The 16,979-nt window shown below is 35.8% G+C and overlaps 1 protein-coding gene across 1 annotated transcript in view; it reads left to right on the top strand.

Annotated features, from left to right (window-relative positions):
- Positions 1 to 16,502, top strand: part of FGF10 (fibroblast growth factor 10) — an 80,914-nt gene extending 64,412 nt beyond the window's left edge. Inside the window, exons 3-4 of the mRNA XM_079917568.1 lie at positions 10,522 to 10,625; positions 14,840 to 16,502. Of these exons, the coding sequence (XP_079773694.1) occupies positions 10,522 to 10,625; positions 14,840 to 15,037 (302 nt within the window). The 3' untranslated portion in view covers positions 15,038 to 16,502. The remainder of the gene's footprint in view (positions 1 to 10,521; positions 10,626 to 14,839) is intronic.
- The last annotated feature ends 477 nt before the right edge of the window (positions 16,503 to 16,979 follow it).

The raw sequence follows: 16,979 nt of genomic DNA, 5'->3' as shown, positions 1-16,979 counted from the left end.
CTGAACTTTTCTCACTAAAATAAATGACACGAAGTTTTCTTATTTTGTAATTTTAGTTGATTTTGAGGCTTTAAAATCTGTGCTTTAAATTAGACTGATGAGAAGTTTTGTTTGAACCAAGAATATTTCTCAAAATAATCTATGATGACTCATTTTGGGGGGTGGGGAACAGGAATATCACAATTGATATGCTTACCAAAGCCTCCTTATCTTAATAGATCTAATTTAGAGAGTTGTTTGGCTTTTTCTAGTACATAACACATCTCTAGTATTATTTTGCATTGTCTGTAGATTTTTCCAGCAGCAATAAGATTGCAGTGATTGTCCCTTATTTTCACATGGTTGATATTTAGACCAACCTTTCTACACAGAATAGCAGAAAGAAAGAAAAAAAGAAAATTTCCTTCCCTCCAATGCTCAGTGAGGAGACATAAACCACATAAGGATTCCCTCAGGCTTTTTCCCCAAATGTTAAATACTGGAGACATAATAAGAGTAGGGCCGAAGCGGGGTGTGGCTGGATGCCCAGGCAAGAAATCAGGAATTCTAACATTTTAGAATTTTTTGAAGAATTTGCTTACTAAAGGAAATGGGGGGAAAAATAGCTTTATAACTTTATATATAAATATATTTTCTGACACAAAAATAACTTTACCTTTCAAGAAGAAATACTTTCCGTATTTACTTTCTGCCTTATTATGGCCTTATTACCTACCATTCAAATGCATTGTGCTGGGGATTTCTGAGTATATCTTCAGCCTCTCTTTTTGTTTTATGCTGTTTCTCACCATTTATTCCACTGTACAATGGGATCCAGTGTCAATTATCTTGGGTCACAGCAAACGATTCAAACATGTAAGTATTTCCAGTGTTCTTTTTCCAGGATTACTGTTAGTTGGAAGTAGGGCGAGGGTTCCTATCTCCAGAGGCACACAAGCTTTTCTAGGTCTTTATTTCATGCAAAATTAGGCTTACAATTTTTCTCATTTTTCAAATTAAAGTTACATCAGTACTTACTATAGAAAATTCTCAAGAATTTCAAATAAATTCTTATTCTTAGAAACATGTAATTTATGTCTCATTGTGAATCTACCCCGAGAACACAAAAGTAATGTCTGAAAACACAGCACTGTTACAATATTAGTAATTGTCTATGTCCTGACACAGTGCAATAAAGTTAAATGAAGAACCAAAAAAACTCTGCTAGTGAGGAAAAAAACTTAGAAAATATTACGTTTACTAAATCTATTGATCTAGTACAGTGTCATGAAGAGCCACATTAGATGGCCATCTGCAAATATTTATTGACTAATGATCATCGTGGAAGACCTCAGTCACATTTCATTTGTAATAAAAATACAATAGTGAGGGCTTCCCTGGTGGTGCAGTGGTTGAGAGTCCGCCTGCCGATGCAGGGGACACGGGTTCGTGCCCCGGTCCGGGAAGATCCCACATACCGCGGAGCGGCTGGGCCCGTGAGCCATGGCCGCTGAGCCTGCGCGTCCGGAGACTGTGCTCCGCAACGGGAGAGGCCACAACAGTGAGAGGCACGCGTATCGCAAAAAAAAAAAAAAAAAAAATACAATAATGAGATGAATCTCTAACACACTTTAAAATTCATTTATAACTAGGGAATAAAGTCTCTAGATTGTGTTGCTTCTGACACTTTTAATGTTAGGTCAATGACAATGGTTAAATTACAGTACTGGTCAATTAAAATATAGCCTTAAATTGAGAAATGCTTTAGAATTTGCCACCATATTCATCAATAAGACCAGGCTAGTCACTGAGCTTATACTATGACTTGAAGTACCAGGTGAGAATTTAAAAGGTCATTCTGTACTGTAGCAAATTGGCAAAGATATATCTCCTTATATAGGGATGGTAAAGATTATCTGCTAATGTAGGTCCTGTTTCTGTCTACAATTCTAAATGAATGTCAAGGATATCTGAAAGAACTGTGGCTGATAGAAAAACTAAATAGCTCTATTGCCTTATGCTGAAAAGGCAGCCAGAGTCTATAATAGTAGTACAAGGTGGACCAGATGTAGATCAATGATTAGCCCACTCTGGCATCTTCCCTTTAAAGGTAGTGAGATTATTCTAGAGGGTGGGAGATCAAGTGAATCCCTATAGATCTGTAGCAATTTCTTGGCCATTGGCGTAATTTTAAGGGAGCCATACAGTCATTTAATTCTTAGAGTGTCAACACAATTAGCCCTATGAGAATGCCTATAAAATACTTCTTTAGGGGTAGATGAAGGCACTTACATTTCCACCAGCATGTCCACACTCTTACTGAGGAGAAGAAAATAAAGATTCTGATAATAATCTTATTGCAAGTCTTCAAAAAACTGACTATAGACAACAATGTACTATACTTGTACACGAATTCCAAATCCACATTATCTCAGTTATGCAGATGTTGAATCCCACGCCTATCAAAAACAAGCAAAAGAAAAACCCAGTACTTCTTTCCACATTCTTTAACAATTTTACTTTGATGTTAAGTTGCTACCATTATTTGCATCTATTCCCGTTTGTGGTTTTGCTTCTCTGCACATGTTTCTGTCAATGCTTTTTTATATCAAAGGCCTGCTCTGTCTCTGAATGTAGTGTATAAAACACTGTGTGGTCCTTGGACCAGCAGAATCAGCACTGCCTAGGAAATTGCTAGAAATTTAAATTCTCTGGCCCTACCCCAGGTCTACCAAATCAAAAATCCAAGCAATCTGTTTAAACAAGCCTTCCAAATGATTCTGGTGCATGATCAAGTTTTAGAACCACTGGTGTAGAAGACTGGTTAACTTGACACCATTCTGACTCAGCAGACAGTAAATATCTATTCAATATCCACTGTCTGAGACTCTACGCAATCCTATGAGCTGTAGGCAGTTAGCCCCAACTTGCAAATGAGGAAACCAAGACTCTGAGTCTTGACTTATCCAAGGTCACACAGCTAGTTAAGAAAGAGAGCTATTAAGCCAAGTTCTTCTGCTTTTTAGAGCTTCCACTAATTTCCCTGTCATTTACACCTAAGTGCCTCCTCTTAATTTCATCACATGAAATGTGACTTTGCTATTTCCTTTAAAAAATGTGTGTGTGTTTTTGTGTGTGGTTGTTAGCTGCCTATCGTGTTTGTGTGTGTGTGTGTGTGTGTGTGTGTGTGTGTGTGTGTGTGTGTGTAAGAGAGACAGAAACAGAGATAGGATAGGATGGAGAGGGAGAAGGGGTGTAGATGGAGAGAACTGAGGTGGGAAAATAAGTAGCTGATACAAAATTAAAATTAATATCACAAATGTTGCTGTTGTTCCAGTTACTCTCAAAACACAGCAATTACTCAGGTACATTTTGACATTCTTTCAATACAGTTAAGCTAGGGTCTCCAAGCAAATATGCAATCCCAAACAAGTGTAAAGCATGTGGACCCTTAAGCTAAGAGATACTAACATAGTTGTTACCTTTCAGCTAGGTGCTTTCCTCTCCCAGTTTTCAAAAAGCCATACTTTTCTTCACTTACCAGTTGTGAACTATTTTGCTTGCACATGATACCCCTGACTTTGGTGACAGTTTTCTACTCTATAATCCTTGTGAGATTTTTTTTAATCTCACGTAACTGTCAAACCAACCAACAAACAAAAAAATCCAGCACCAGATGCTTGTTAAAGGTTACAAGACAGATTTTATTTAGACTACTGCAGTAAGAGAGAGAGACTAGAGTATTAATTGAGCTCAACTCCAACTAAGACAAAGGTGACTGAAGTTTTTAAGGGAGAACAGAGAGGGAATAAAAAGGGATTATGGGGAAGTGATAAAGGGGGGACAAAAAAGAGGCTAGTGGAAATGGAACATTACAGAAGGGAGTGGAATGGAGAATTACTGAAAATAGTTTGGCAAGGGGGGCTGGAACAATTCAGTTTGGCAGCGTTGTGTTTTCTTAAGCATGGTGGCTAGAGTCACCTTTAGGGACACAGCCTAGTGAGGCTGGAAGTCAGGGTAAAGTTTGACTGAGTCTCTTAGCACAGTGTTCAGGAAAGTCCTTTGTGCTGTGCGGGAGTTCAACAGTTCACATAATGTGTTGAGGCCTCACTGAATTTAGCTCTGTTTCACATTAAAGAGAGGTGAAAACATTATTTGAAATATTTCTACTTAATATGATGACAATTATTTAGCTATTGAAAACCTCTGTGTATTTTTTCTGGACATGATCATGCAGACCTAGAATCTGTCACACTTTCTAGGTGTAAAGTAGCATTTTATGCTCAAGAACTATGAATGGAATCAAGTTGTCAACAAATTCAAGGGTGTAAATGAACTACCAGCTGAAATAATTTCTGTATAATTCTTTCAGCACTAGTGTTTATAAAGCAAAATTATGCCCCATTAAGTTATTTGCGAATTCGCTGTTATAATTTTTACTACATAAGAAAAATTACATGTGTTTCATCATAGACATAAAAATATCTAATTTTATGTCTATAATGAAACAAATGCAGTTTGTTCTAGACTTAAAGCTATATATTTTATGCTTACCCCAGAATTTTAACATTACACTTGTGTAGATATCCACTCTCCAGAATATAACTGAGAGCCTATCAAAAAGAAATACTAAGGTTTCTGCATAAAGCCTCATGTCCTGTACTCAGAAAAGAAAATCTCCAAACCTTGCTCATATTTTTCACTCAATTTTAACAAGATCACATATTAATTTGGCAGTTTAATGTAGAAGCTCATGAGAGCAATGTACTTTCACAGCAGAGAAAGCCATCAGTGCTAATGTCATCAAGAAAAACAAACTTGTAACTAGTAATCTCCATATATGAACAAGGAAATGAGTGAACTTGAAGATTTAGGAGCCAAGTTATTATTTTTTTTAATAAATAAAGTCTGAGAGCTGAAAAACTTTAGCTACCTAGAAAATTAGTCTATATGGAAGTGAATCCCTTTGTGTGGACTAAAAAGTATGCTTCTCTAAAATACTTTTGAAATCTTAAAATCAAGTGTTTGCTAGAATAGTATAGTACTTTGAGAATAGAATAGTACTTTGGAGAAAAGTATTTAAATAGGTAAAACAATCCTTATCATTGCCTTTGTTATAATTTACCTAAAAGGAATAATAAGCATTTATATTTTATAATTCATCAACTTTCGTTTGAAGCACACATTTTGGCATTTCCTCTAACTTTAATTTGGATGTGGAATTACTAATTAATCTCAAGATTTTACAAAGATGATTACTGTCAAAAGAAAAAAAAATTATTTAATGAACACCCAGTTTTTCTTTCCTCAGCCAGTCATTGGACTGACCACTTATGATTCATTTGTTCATTCAATAAATACATATTGAGCACATATTATGAACTATGCACTGTTCTAATAATTTTCTTAAAAAGACCACTATGATTACTACAGTTCTTTGAGAAAGATACACAATTAATGAGATAGACCCACAGTGATTCTAAACTGAATACCGTATTTGGAGCCATTTAGCCCCTCACTATTGGGTATGGTCACATAATCTCGGAGGTATACAGTGTAAATATGACAAGCCAAGGCACTCCACAGGTCTTTCTATATTAGTATATAATAGAACTATTCGGGCCACTGAACAATTCATGGGGAAGAAAGAGACTTAGAGAGGATAGGATTTGTGTATCATCTTATACTAGTCATGATATGTTTCAGCACATTGACTAAAACTAACAAACTATATATAGCATTAATATCTATTTTGAGTTAAAATGTTTAGACAAAAGTAAGATGTGACTGATTCTGAATTCATAAGGCTCTGACATTTATTGAGCTGCTTCCAAGTTTCACAATAAATTTTTTGAAAAGTATATTCCTCAGGACTTTCCTCGTGGCACAGTGGTTAAGGATCTGCCTGTCAATGCAGGGGACACGGGTTCCAGCCCTGCTCCAGGAAGATCCCACATGCCACGGATCAACTAAGCCCGTGCGCCACAACTATTGAGCCTGAGCTCTAGAGCCCACGAGCCACAACTACTGAAGCCCGTATGCCTGGACCCCACGCTCCGCAACAAGAGAAGCCACCACAACGAGAAGCCCGCGCACCGCAACGAAGAGTAGCCCCCGCTCACCACAACTAGAGAAAGCCCGTGCACAGCAACGAAGACCCAATGCAGCCAAATAAAAAAAATTTAAAAATTAAAAAAAAAAAAAGTACATTCCTCACCCGGGAGAGCATCACTGCTACTCAATGAAGTAGAACCCTTACTTTTACTGAGTGTCCCCCACGAAGTGCAATCGGTGGGGAGAGCCAACGGTGGCTCAGGCACACACTGAGCTCTTTCCCCTCCTCCATGCCTTTCATTACTCTTTCACTTTTCTCTACCTAAAATGTTCCCCTCGACTTTTCAATTCCCACCTATTAAAATCCTACCCCCTGAAAGGTTCACCTCAAATACCAACCACCTTCTTCAGGATGACTTCTTTACTACTTAAAGCCATGGCAACATATTTTATTTCTAATAGAGCACTTAATATATTTTTCTGTGCTGTAATTACTTAAATTATTCCTGTCTTTATCCTACCCAGTTTTAAAACTCCTTGAAGGTAAAGATGGTGTCTCGTTTGTTTTTTCATCCTCCATCGTGAGAGCTAACACAAGCCCTGCACATTGGTGCTAGGTACATGCTAGCAGAATTAATTTACTCAAATAATCTCCAGGATTTATTTATATATTCATGTTCTGCTTATCTAGGAGAGCAGAATGGGATTTTGCATTTATTTTTTACATCTAACTTCCCCCCTGTATATATCCATTTTCTTAAATGACTTTTACTTTCTTTCTCCTGTTATATCCATGAAAAGGTATTTAAGGAGAAAGTAACTGTCTAGGCCAATAGCTTGTTTATTATCATAGCCCAAAAAGAGTAGTCTTGGTCAAATGTAATTGCTGGAGAGAAAACAGTTCAGATGCTTCTCTTCTGGAGAAGGATGAGAGGCATAAACTGAGAAAAATGCTTTTGAATGGCTACGTCCTCAGACTGACAACTCAGTGGTTCATCAAAACATAACTCTTGCCCTAAAGTTAAAAGAATAACTGATTTACATGAAAATTGTGATGTCTACATTATTTCCATTTGGAGTTCATCAGTTTGCAAAATCCTCCCCATTACTATGGTGATGCTGCCTCATTCGGTAGAATTTGCCAATTAACAGGAGCTGATTTTTGTCACAATCACTTTTGTTTTATTGATTATCAAACTTTATTATTTAAGATTTCAAATACAGTTCAAAATAAAGTTAATATATTGCTATTATTAAAGGAATTTGCTTTAAAAATTGGCTTTTTCTAATATGTTCTTTTAAAAGTTATATATTTTTAGATAAAATATTTCATATTTGCCAAAATCCTTAGAGTCTGTAGAAGATGGCTGATAACTTGAGACTGACAACTCCCCAGCCTTCTAACAACTTCCTGCCTTGTTCCTCACTTTCCCCTGGCAGGCTTTCCTTCAGTTGGCATTCAATTTTGCATCAAATTATACACCCATAGAACTATAAGTTATTAATCCAACAACAAACATACTTTCCAAAAATGCTTTTATAGGCAAACTTGATCATCCTCACCAAAGAACAGAGAATATGGGAGAGATTCTTCATGAAAAAATAGGCAAGTCCTTTAGACTTGAGTTCCTTAGAAAGTCACACATTCACAGATATTTACAATAAAGACATGTCATTGTCCATTACCCACGAGATTATCAATTATGACTTAATGACATATGGTGTATCCAAAAGTTCATCTTCAGGACTCAAAAGGACTTAAATCATCCAGGTCTTCCTCTTTCTATTTTGAAGCATACTGAACCTTTTCAAGCTAGCTTTAACTGATTGCAGAGTAAGAAAAATGGTTAATTGATTGATGAATTCTTTGAATATTGTGTTCCTATTTTGTGCAAAGCAGAAAGAAACCCAAGGGCTTCTGAGCATAAATATGATCTACCATGTCCAGTGCACTCTCAGAAATAATCAAAGATTTGGTAGTATTTATTACACCAGAACATTTTTGCTTCTGCCAAGTCAGTCTGTTACTATAGCTTAATCCCACTACTTCTTGTTCACATTCAAAAATCTTTAATTCTTTGCTGAAATCAACCTTTTTCATTCTAACAATTTCCAGTTACAAAAGCATACATAGGGAACACCTTATAATTTACTGATAGTACTTACTTGCCTTTTTGGCAGGCAAAGCAAATAGCAGTCTAAATATTTTGCCCCAGATTTTTATCACTACCTTGTTCTATATCTTCTGCTTGTGACATAAATAAAGTATATTAGATTTCCTTCTCTGAGACTCAGGCATCATCCTCTGTGGCCTGCCAGATCCTTGGGAGGAAAAGCATATTAGTTCGTTAAAGACTATTATCTCGATGAGTCATTACGTCAGTTGGTTTTCTAGCAGAATTCCCTTGTGTAAATGGGAAAGAAGCGGGAGATATGATGGAGAGGCAAAATAGTCAGAGATGGAGCGCAAAATAGTCTGAAAGTGAGAGGCTTAGGTGTTGGGTCCCTCATTATAGACCTATGTCACTTTATCACCTTGTGAGTTACAAAACCTCAGTATCATCCATTTTGTCATCTGTAATTGAGAATAATCATACCTCCTTAGATGACTGTTAGGAGAATTAAAGAAATAAAGTACAAGAAAGTACTTTTTAAAATGAGCAAATAAATGTGTGTATGTGTTTGTACCTTGAGGGCAACTACCAGTATAAGGAAAAGGGATGTTTAAAATACAGATACTGATTCAATATCTTGTAATAACCTATAACTGAAAAGAATCTGAAAAAGAACATATACACAGACACAGACACACAGACATACACATAACTGAATCACTTTGCTGTATACCTGAAACTAACACAACATTGTAAACCAACTATACTCCAATGAAACAAAAAAATACAGCTACTGTCTCCCTCACTCTTCACAATCTTTCCTTGTTTAAGCTTGCTAAATGAAATCTCTTTCAATCTATTAATGAGGAGGTATGCTGTGTAAGGTCACAGGCTTCCTGTAGAATATAAGAACAGAATGTTCTATGGCATGTAGTTCTGGCACAAGTCTCTCTAGTGATGTCAGCTTTGCTTTGGGGGCATGAAAGCATTTCTATTGACCATGACATGGCTTGTTAACCTGTGAAGAAAGGAAAGAAGGTGTCCATTTCTTAAGAACAAGACACTCTTTCCCTCTAGGAAGAGTATAAACATAATTTGTGGACCACATTTAGGATGGTGTTTTTTATGATAGTAAGTACAGGATAAATGATAACATATATTGGCTTTCAGATTTTATAGGCTAAGCCAGTGGGAATTTGTATGTTCTGTTCAGGATTTACACAGCTTGTTGAAGAAGAAGCTTCAAACTCTATAACTGTTGGAGGAAAACTTTCCTCTCATAATAATTAAGGAGGCAGTAAGCTCTAGGCAATTTCTAATTATTTTATATGTACTATCTCATTTAATCATCACAAAACTAGAAGGGGGATACTAATATGCTGCTCATTTTGCAAATGAAATTGAGACATAAGCAGTTCAGTGACTTCTCCTGTGTTCATTCACTACTAAATGCAAAGCCAGGATTCAAATTCAGTCTGGATTCAGAACTTTGCTAATCACAGTGCTGCTTCTCTGCCCTGAGAAAGCTTTCCCAAGGGTTTAAAACTAAGAAGTAGGTTTAGGACCTGAGGTCTCCTTAACCTAAACTAGGTGGGCATTTTAAGTAGATAGTTCACCTACCAACTTTTCAGAGAAAATTATCTTTAGATGCACCAACCAAAACTTGTCTATTAGGGGAAAAGATCTCTTGTCTATCAGTTCCTAATTCCCTTAGTTTTTCATTCTTTCTAGGAAACAAGAAACTAAAACTTCAAAAAATACTAATGGATTTTCTCCCAACCCAGAGTAGTGATTCTGCTATTTTAAAGACAATGTGTATATTGGGATTAGTCTCTCAGTATTTCAGAATGTCAACACATTTGCCAAAAATAAATTTATCAGTTAAATGTAGCCAAGAGATTTAGTTTATCTAAAAGTCCTACAAAGAAGAAACAGTTTACCACTGTTTTTACAGGTTGAAGTAAATCTGACATATTATTGACATATGCTATAGGTTTAATTTAATACCATAGTACAGATGTGTGCTCTGATAAGTTTTTGTGAAACCTAGGCTAAGATGAGCAGAGCTGTTTCAATATTTATGGAGTTGAAAATGCAGAGTTAGCAAAGGAAGCATTTTAATTAAAACAATATTTTCCCCTATATGCGCAGAGTAAAATGCAAGGGAATTCATTTAAAGACTTACTATTTTTTTCCATATTGTTGCTATGTTTTTAGGCACAGTGGAAAAGGTTGGGGTTTTTTTCCCACAATTATTTTAATTTTTGATTTTGGAGGCATCAAAAAATAAACCATAATTTCTTCTGATTTTTCTTTCTTTCAACTAAATTTATGTGACTCTTTAAGTTTAGCCTTTTTGAATTGTATATTTTAGGTATCTTGGAGATAACTTCAGTGGAAATTGGAGTTGTTGCCGTCAAAGCCATTAACAGCAACTATTATTTAGCCATGAACAAGAAGGGAAAACTCTATGGCTCAGTAAGTATTCTACTTTTATTTGAAAAATCCACTTCAGTAAATTATTACCACAGTTTTGCAATGTTTCCCCTAGACATTAAATAGTTTTGTTATCATTCTATTGCCAGTAAATAGAACCACAAAGGGCTGGTCACCAGCGTTTCAAGGGCTGGCAAGGCAGCTCTTCCAACTCTGTAATCTCCTCTGTTGTTCACCCATTAGTCTACCGTGCAGACTGTTGCTGGCATTCATCAGTCAGTGCTCTGAATGCTAATATTCTGAATGCTCTGAGCTAACCAGTCAGACTCTCACGGAAGCATCTGGTCAGATTGTCATGGTTACTGCAGACAACTTGGAGAAGAATCATTGAAAACAAAGATCTTGGATTGAGTAGAAAACCACATACTCTGTGTGTATGTGTTATAGCTGAAGATAAAACGAGGGCATGGGTGTTTTGTATTCCGTTAAAATCTGAAATGGGGAGACACATCAGGAAATTCAACATTTTCTGTGCTGTTCAATCAACTCCAGAATTTTATTTACCTAAACAATAATGATTAATTCAGTTACGGAGCTGGTACCCAGCCAGCGCTTTGAGTACATACATCCCTGTGTTCCATAGCAAGTATCAGGGAATATCACTTTAAAAATGTGTAAATAAACTTATTGTGTTGATTAGTATAAGGATGATTGCAGTGCCTGCCTCGGGCCAGCAGCTTTCAAACTTAAGTAAGTGTCAGAATCACTCAGTGGATTTGTTAAAACACACTCCCAGATTTTCTGATTCAGTTAAATCTGTAAGACTTTGCATTTCTAACAAGGTCCCAGGTTTCCCTAATGCTCCTGGTATGGTACCCACAATGTGAGAGTCACTGGAAATTGATTCCGTCATTGGTCTGGACATACAATAGCCTTGTATTTCATTCATATCAGATCCACTTATAACTGGGGAGTCAGGCCTACCTTGGGTGATCCTCTTTGACTAGGATAAATGCTTTTTGGGTGAAGGGGTCAGAAAATTTTTAGTTAAATTTTTCCATTATAGGTAGCTCTACTAATGAGCCTAGAAGAGTAATGGACCATTTAAAAAAGTGGTTCCATTTGGGAGTTCACAGCATAACCACTCTGGAGACATTTTTTGTTTTTCTTTTCAATCAACATGCCGAGGTCCCTTCCCTCCCTAATTCTTATATAAGAATTACTGAGTAAGAGGTCCGGGCACATATTCTTTGAAGAGATACTGATGCATAGTCAAAACCAATGCTTTAAAGTAAAACCTAATAAAAATTTAGATTGAGAGAGAAAATATAAAAGTTTTAATTGCAATAAAAGATTGAAATAATTTTTAATTGATAAAGTATATTTCTTTAAAAAGGTGACATCAAAGAAAAATGGATAGCTCTCAAATGAGCTGTCATAAAAATATTTAATACTTTTCCTTCCATTCCCCCACTTTTTTCTTCTATCCCAACACAGCTCACACACTGTGCCTATGCTTCTTCTTGAGCTCTAAGGCCTATGGATTATTTCATTCTCTATTGCTTATGTAGATGCTCATTTGCTTTCTATCATATCATACCATTTTAATGATCTACAGTGGCATTTATCAGATATTTCTCTCAATAATGTGTCTGTTGTTGACTGTCTTCTCCCAGTAGATTGTGGACTTCAAGAGGACAGGGTTTGCCTTGTCCCACATGATTTCTTCAGCATGGAATAGCGCAATGCATTAACCTAACTACCTTTCCAAGTAGCTCAGCCCATCATAGCCGATGCATTCCACTTTCAGCCTGTCTCAGAAAGAAGCTCATTCTTTAACCATAGTGTACTGTTATTGTAATTTTGCATTACCACCAGGAAGAGTAAAGAAGTATGGCTTGTTCAAAATTAAATTAAAAATCTACTCAAATTCAGTACCCTATTCAGGGCAGAATAGGACTAGGAACTTTGCATTTAAAGGGTATACCAAAAAAAAAAAAATTCATGAGTACACATCCTATATATTCTGTATATCAGGTGACATACTCTTGTAATTCCTATCTTTTTTTTTTTCAGACAATTTCCATTGATTCCATAGCCTTCTTGAAAATAGCAATTAGGCAAAAACCCAGAGGGGTTGATTAAACTAACACTATATATTCTAGTCTCTTGAATATTTTCCTCGATTCCCTTTTGGGAAACTTATCTCTCTTAGATTTTCATTATTCACCCTCTGAGCAATGTGTCTATTGTATACTATTGTATACTGAGTTTTCTCCTGACAGATGGAATTAAGTAAATAGATTATAAAACTGAAGTATAGAGGACAAGCCCTTGTAGGGCATGGTTTAAAAACCAAAGAAATTTCCCTGGTATTCTGAGGAAATCCAAAACCTTTTTCTAAACTACCAAAACCCTACTTTTGAGATCTTGCTCTAGCCTAGATTTTTTTTAGACTTTAATATTTATGATTCACCTAAATGCTGTCAACAATAGATTCCTAGGTCTCCTCCAGAGATTCTGATACAAAAATTTGACCAATGGTCTAAGTATTCAAAATACCTGAGATGAGGAGTCTGATACAGGTGTAATTCACTTTCAGAGACATTGTTCTATAAATTAATTTTTGGGAGGAAAAATAATTTAGCATCCATTCCTACTTTTTTATACATAGCTCCATTTCAAATATAAAATCAGCTAAAATAACCTCAATCCTTCTGTAGTCTCTAAAATATGCCTTCTTTATTGAAAAAATACAATTATTCATGTAAAAAAACACTCTCTCCTTTAAAACCATAGTTTTAGACAGACTAGGATGAATAAATAGACAAAAAAAACTCAAATTAAGGATTCAAATCTTCTCTAATGCATAATTTTTATTTTAAAATCATTACCTTAAATAATTTACCTTTTCTTCTTACTTTCAACCAAATAAGTCGTTACTTGAACACTACATTTAAATATTCTTTATAGAAGAGAAGCACAGAGGATAAATAAATTCCAGAAAACAAAGCTTAAACTGGTAACATTAACGTAAAATATACCTGCTCATTACAGTTGTGATAATGTTCAAAATTAGGATCTAGCCTGCAGAAACCTGGATATTTAAATATACACACATTCAGGAACTGGGAATTTAGTCAAAATTTCCAAAAGTGCAGAGGTGAGAAAAACTGAACTGCCTAGTAGAAGTTTCAGCTGAAAGATGCCTACAATGCCCTTGATTTGCATAGAGAAGATAGACCCAGAGGAGCAAAAGCCCCAATTCCTTAGCTTTTTAACTGCTTTAGTTTGGTTATAAGGGGAAAGGGATATTTCTGAAGTCAGAGTTTTGAGATTAGTGAGGTATCTCCTCTTTGTTATTAACTCCAGAGTGAGAATCTGGATTTCTAAGATGAATGAGTGATCAATCTTTGTCACAAAAGATCCCCTTAAAAAACTTGGCCACTTGAAACAAAGCCAAAGGACTGTGTCTGTAAAGTGGAATTTCCCAGGACCCAAGTCTTCAGGCTTATACAATATAAGCAGTGCTAGTCACCAGATTTATAGTTTCTTTGACATGGAAATTCACAAAGCAAGGTTGTCTCATGTCCTACTGTTCAACTATTCCTAAACCTCAGAGTAAAACTGGTCAAAATTCCAAGTTACGGAAAATTGTAAATAATTTACAAAATTGAGAAATCTGGTATTTGGAAGAGAGGGACATCCCTCACTCCCAGGGCCTCTTGGTTATCTAGAACTATTATGGTTTTGCTTTAAAATCTGCTTTCTTATCATTGTGTGTGTATTTATTGTGGATTTATAGGTAGATAACATTTGCAAACTTGATAAGCCCACTTTTTTCCTGTAATTCTGTTTTTCCCGTGGAACCCCAGTTATTACTCTGAAAAATAGGATTATAACAACATTCTTTATCATTGGCTCATCACGAATATTGTTACTGGAATGCTTGCTTCTTAACAATCATTCTAGGCACTTAAACATGTCATGTTCAAAGCACATCAGCTTTTTAAAAGGGGCCCAATATGTGGTTATGATGATAGATTAAAATAAATCACATGCCTTCTAATGTAGAATCTGTTTTGTCTCTATGAGTTTTACTCTTCTGTTGTTGATGTTTTGTATTAAGTGCACAACTTATGTACAAATGGCAACAGTAAATAAAACCCAGGAACTGGAGTTCTCTGGATGGTTTGTGTGAAATAGAATCAAGTCTCATCACTGTAGGAATAAAAGATTTTGTTCTTCCCTTGCAGAAAGAATTTAACAATGACTGTAAGCTGAAGGAGAGGATTGAGGAAAACGGATACAATACCTATGCATCCTTTAACTGGCAGCACAATGGGAGGCAAATGTATGTGGCATTGAATGGAAAAGGAGCTCCCAGGAGAGGACAGAAAACACGAAGGAAAAACACCTCAGCTCATTTTCTTCCAATGGTGGTACACTCATAGAGGAAGGCAATGTTTGTGGATCCAAAGGCTCTTTTACCAGTTGGTAAAAGTTGGTGTTCTTCGTGAAGATAGTAGCTCAAAAGGAAAAGACACATTGCAAGTATCTGCTTGGTTGAAAGAAAGGAAGCCTTTGAAGGTTTTTGTACTCTCTGCTGACATATGATGTTCTCTTAATTAGTTCTGTGTCCTGCTTTGTAATTGAGATATAAGCAGATCAGATGGGATGGAAGTTATTCCTAAGTGAACAATATTGTGGCTGAGTTTTTGGGTTAAGTTTTTGTTTATGTTTTTGTTTTTAACCTCTGAGATAGAACTTAAAGGACAAGGAACAGTCTGTTGAATGATCTTCGGGAAAGTTATTTATGGAATACGAACTCATATCAAAGACTTTCATTGCTCATTCAAGCTTAATGATTCAATGAGCAGTAAGACACGCAAGCATTTACTGGAAAGCACTTGGGTCATATCATATGCACAACCAAAGGAGCTTTGGGTGTGGCATCATGGAAGAATTGGATAGGATTAAAAAATATAAACACAGTAGTGTAAAACTGTTCTAACAAAACAAATAGTATGGTATGCTTGTGCATTCTGCCTTCACCCCTTTCTATTTCTTTCTAAGTTATTTATTTAATAGGATGTTAAATATCTTTTGGGGTTTTAAAGAGTATCCTCATCAGCTGCCCTCTGATTTACCTGTTCTTTTTCTTTAGCACACCACATGCGTGTTCATGACAAAGTGTTTTTAAAACTTGGCAAACACTTCAAGAGTAGGAGATAAAATCGGGGAAAGAGTGTGAGTGCCCCATGTGCTATCAGTTGACTTAATCTGCACTTCTGCCATAAGAACCATCAACAATAAATATGACAGTGCTATGGCATGGCTCGAGTGAGAGATGTTTGCCATCATTTAAAACCATACATCACTCCTAAAGCTTCCTTTCCTAAGAAATAGACCAGAAGGCCAAATTCTTCTCTTTCAATACATCAGTGTGTCTCCAAGATATTAAAAGAAGGAAAATTAATTGTTACATACATTTTAGTAGCCTAGCCTCATTATTTACTAATGATTTTTGGGCCATATATCACAGTGGTAAGTGATGAAGAGGCTGTCTGCATATATAAGAACACTCTATAAGTCTCACATAGTGAATCTCCCCCAAAGGAACTATCAAAGAATTTGGTATGAAGTGCAACCCGCCAAGGGGCTTAAACTGAGCAAATATATTCTGGTATATGTGTAACCATATACTGCAACCTGTTCAGGCTGTTCAAGCTGTATGATCTAGTCTTTACAAAACCCAATAAAACTTATTTTCTGTAAACTTAAAGAGCTTTGGAAGGTTCCATAACGTAACCTTATTGAAATTAATTTTGTTAGAGCAGGTATAGAAAACAGTACATAAGAGCGTACCAGTCATCATCACATAGTATTCCACTAAATAAATACATAAGCCTTATTTGCAGTGTCTGTAGTGATTTTTAAAAGTGTAGAAAAATACTATTTGCTCTAAATACTTTAAGTGATAACTATAAGATTATATTGATGCTGCAGTTTTACCTTCATATTTCTTGTTTTGAAAAGGTCTGTTTATTTTTATTGTTTGGACACAGTATTTTGGTACAAAGGAAAGACTCACTAAATGTGTCTTTTTACTAAAATTTAACCTCTAGAAAGGCTGGTGTTTTGTGATCCTCTCTAATAACTTAATTGTGTCAATGCTTAACCAGCACTTCCAGTTAATCTGTTATTTAAGAATTAGCTTTATTAAGAAACTTTCCCATAAAGTAATCCCATAAAAGGTCATATTTTTCTCATTCCTTAAAAAGTTGGGATTTCCAAGGAAATGCATTTGAGGCAGAGTGTTTTGCCTTATGGCTAAAGTTGCATTTTATGGTACTTGGCTTTCAACTTGCTTTCTGACAAATGGGATTCTAAAAA

This window comes from Stenella coeruleoalba (assembly GCF_951394435.1).
Source record: "Stenella coeruleoalba genome assembly, chromosome: 3".
Classification (NCBI taxonomy): domain Eukaryota; kingdom Metazoa; phylum Chordata; class Mammalia; order Artiodactyla; family Delphinidae; genus Stenella; species Stenella coeruleoalba.
This window is presented reverse-complemented; position numbering and strand designations above follow the sequence as displayed.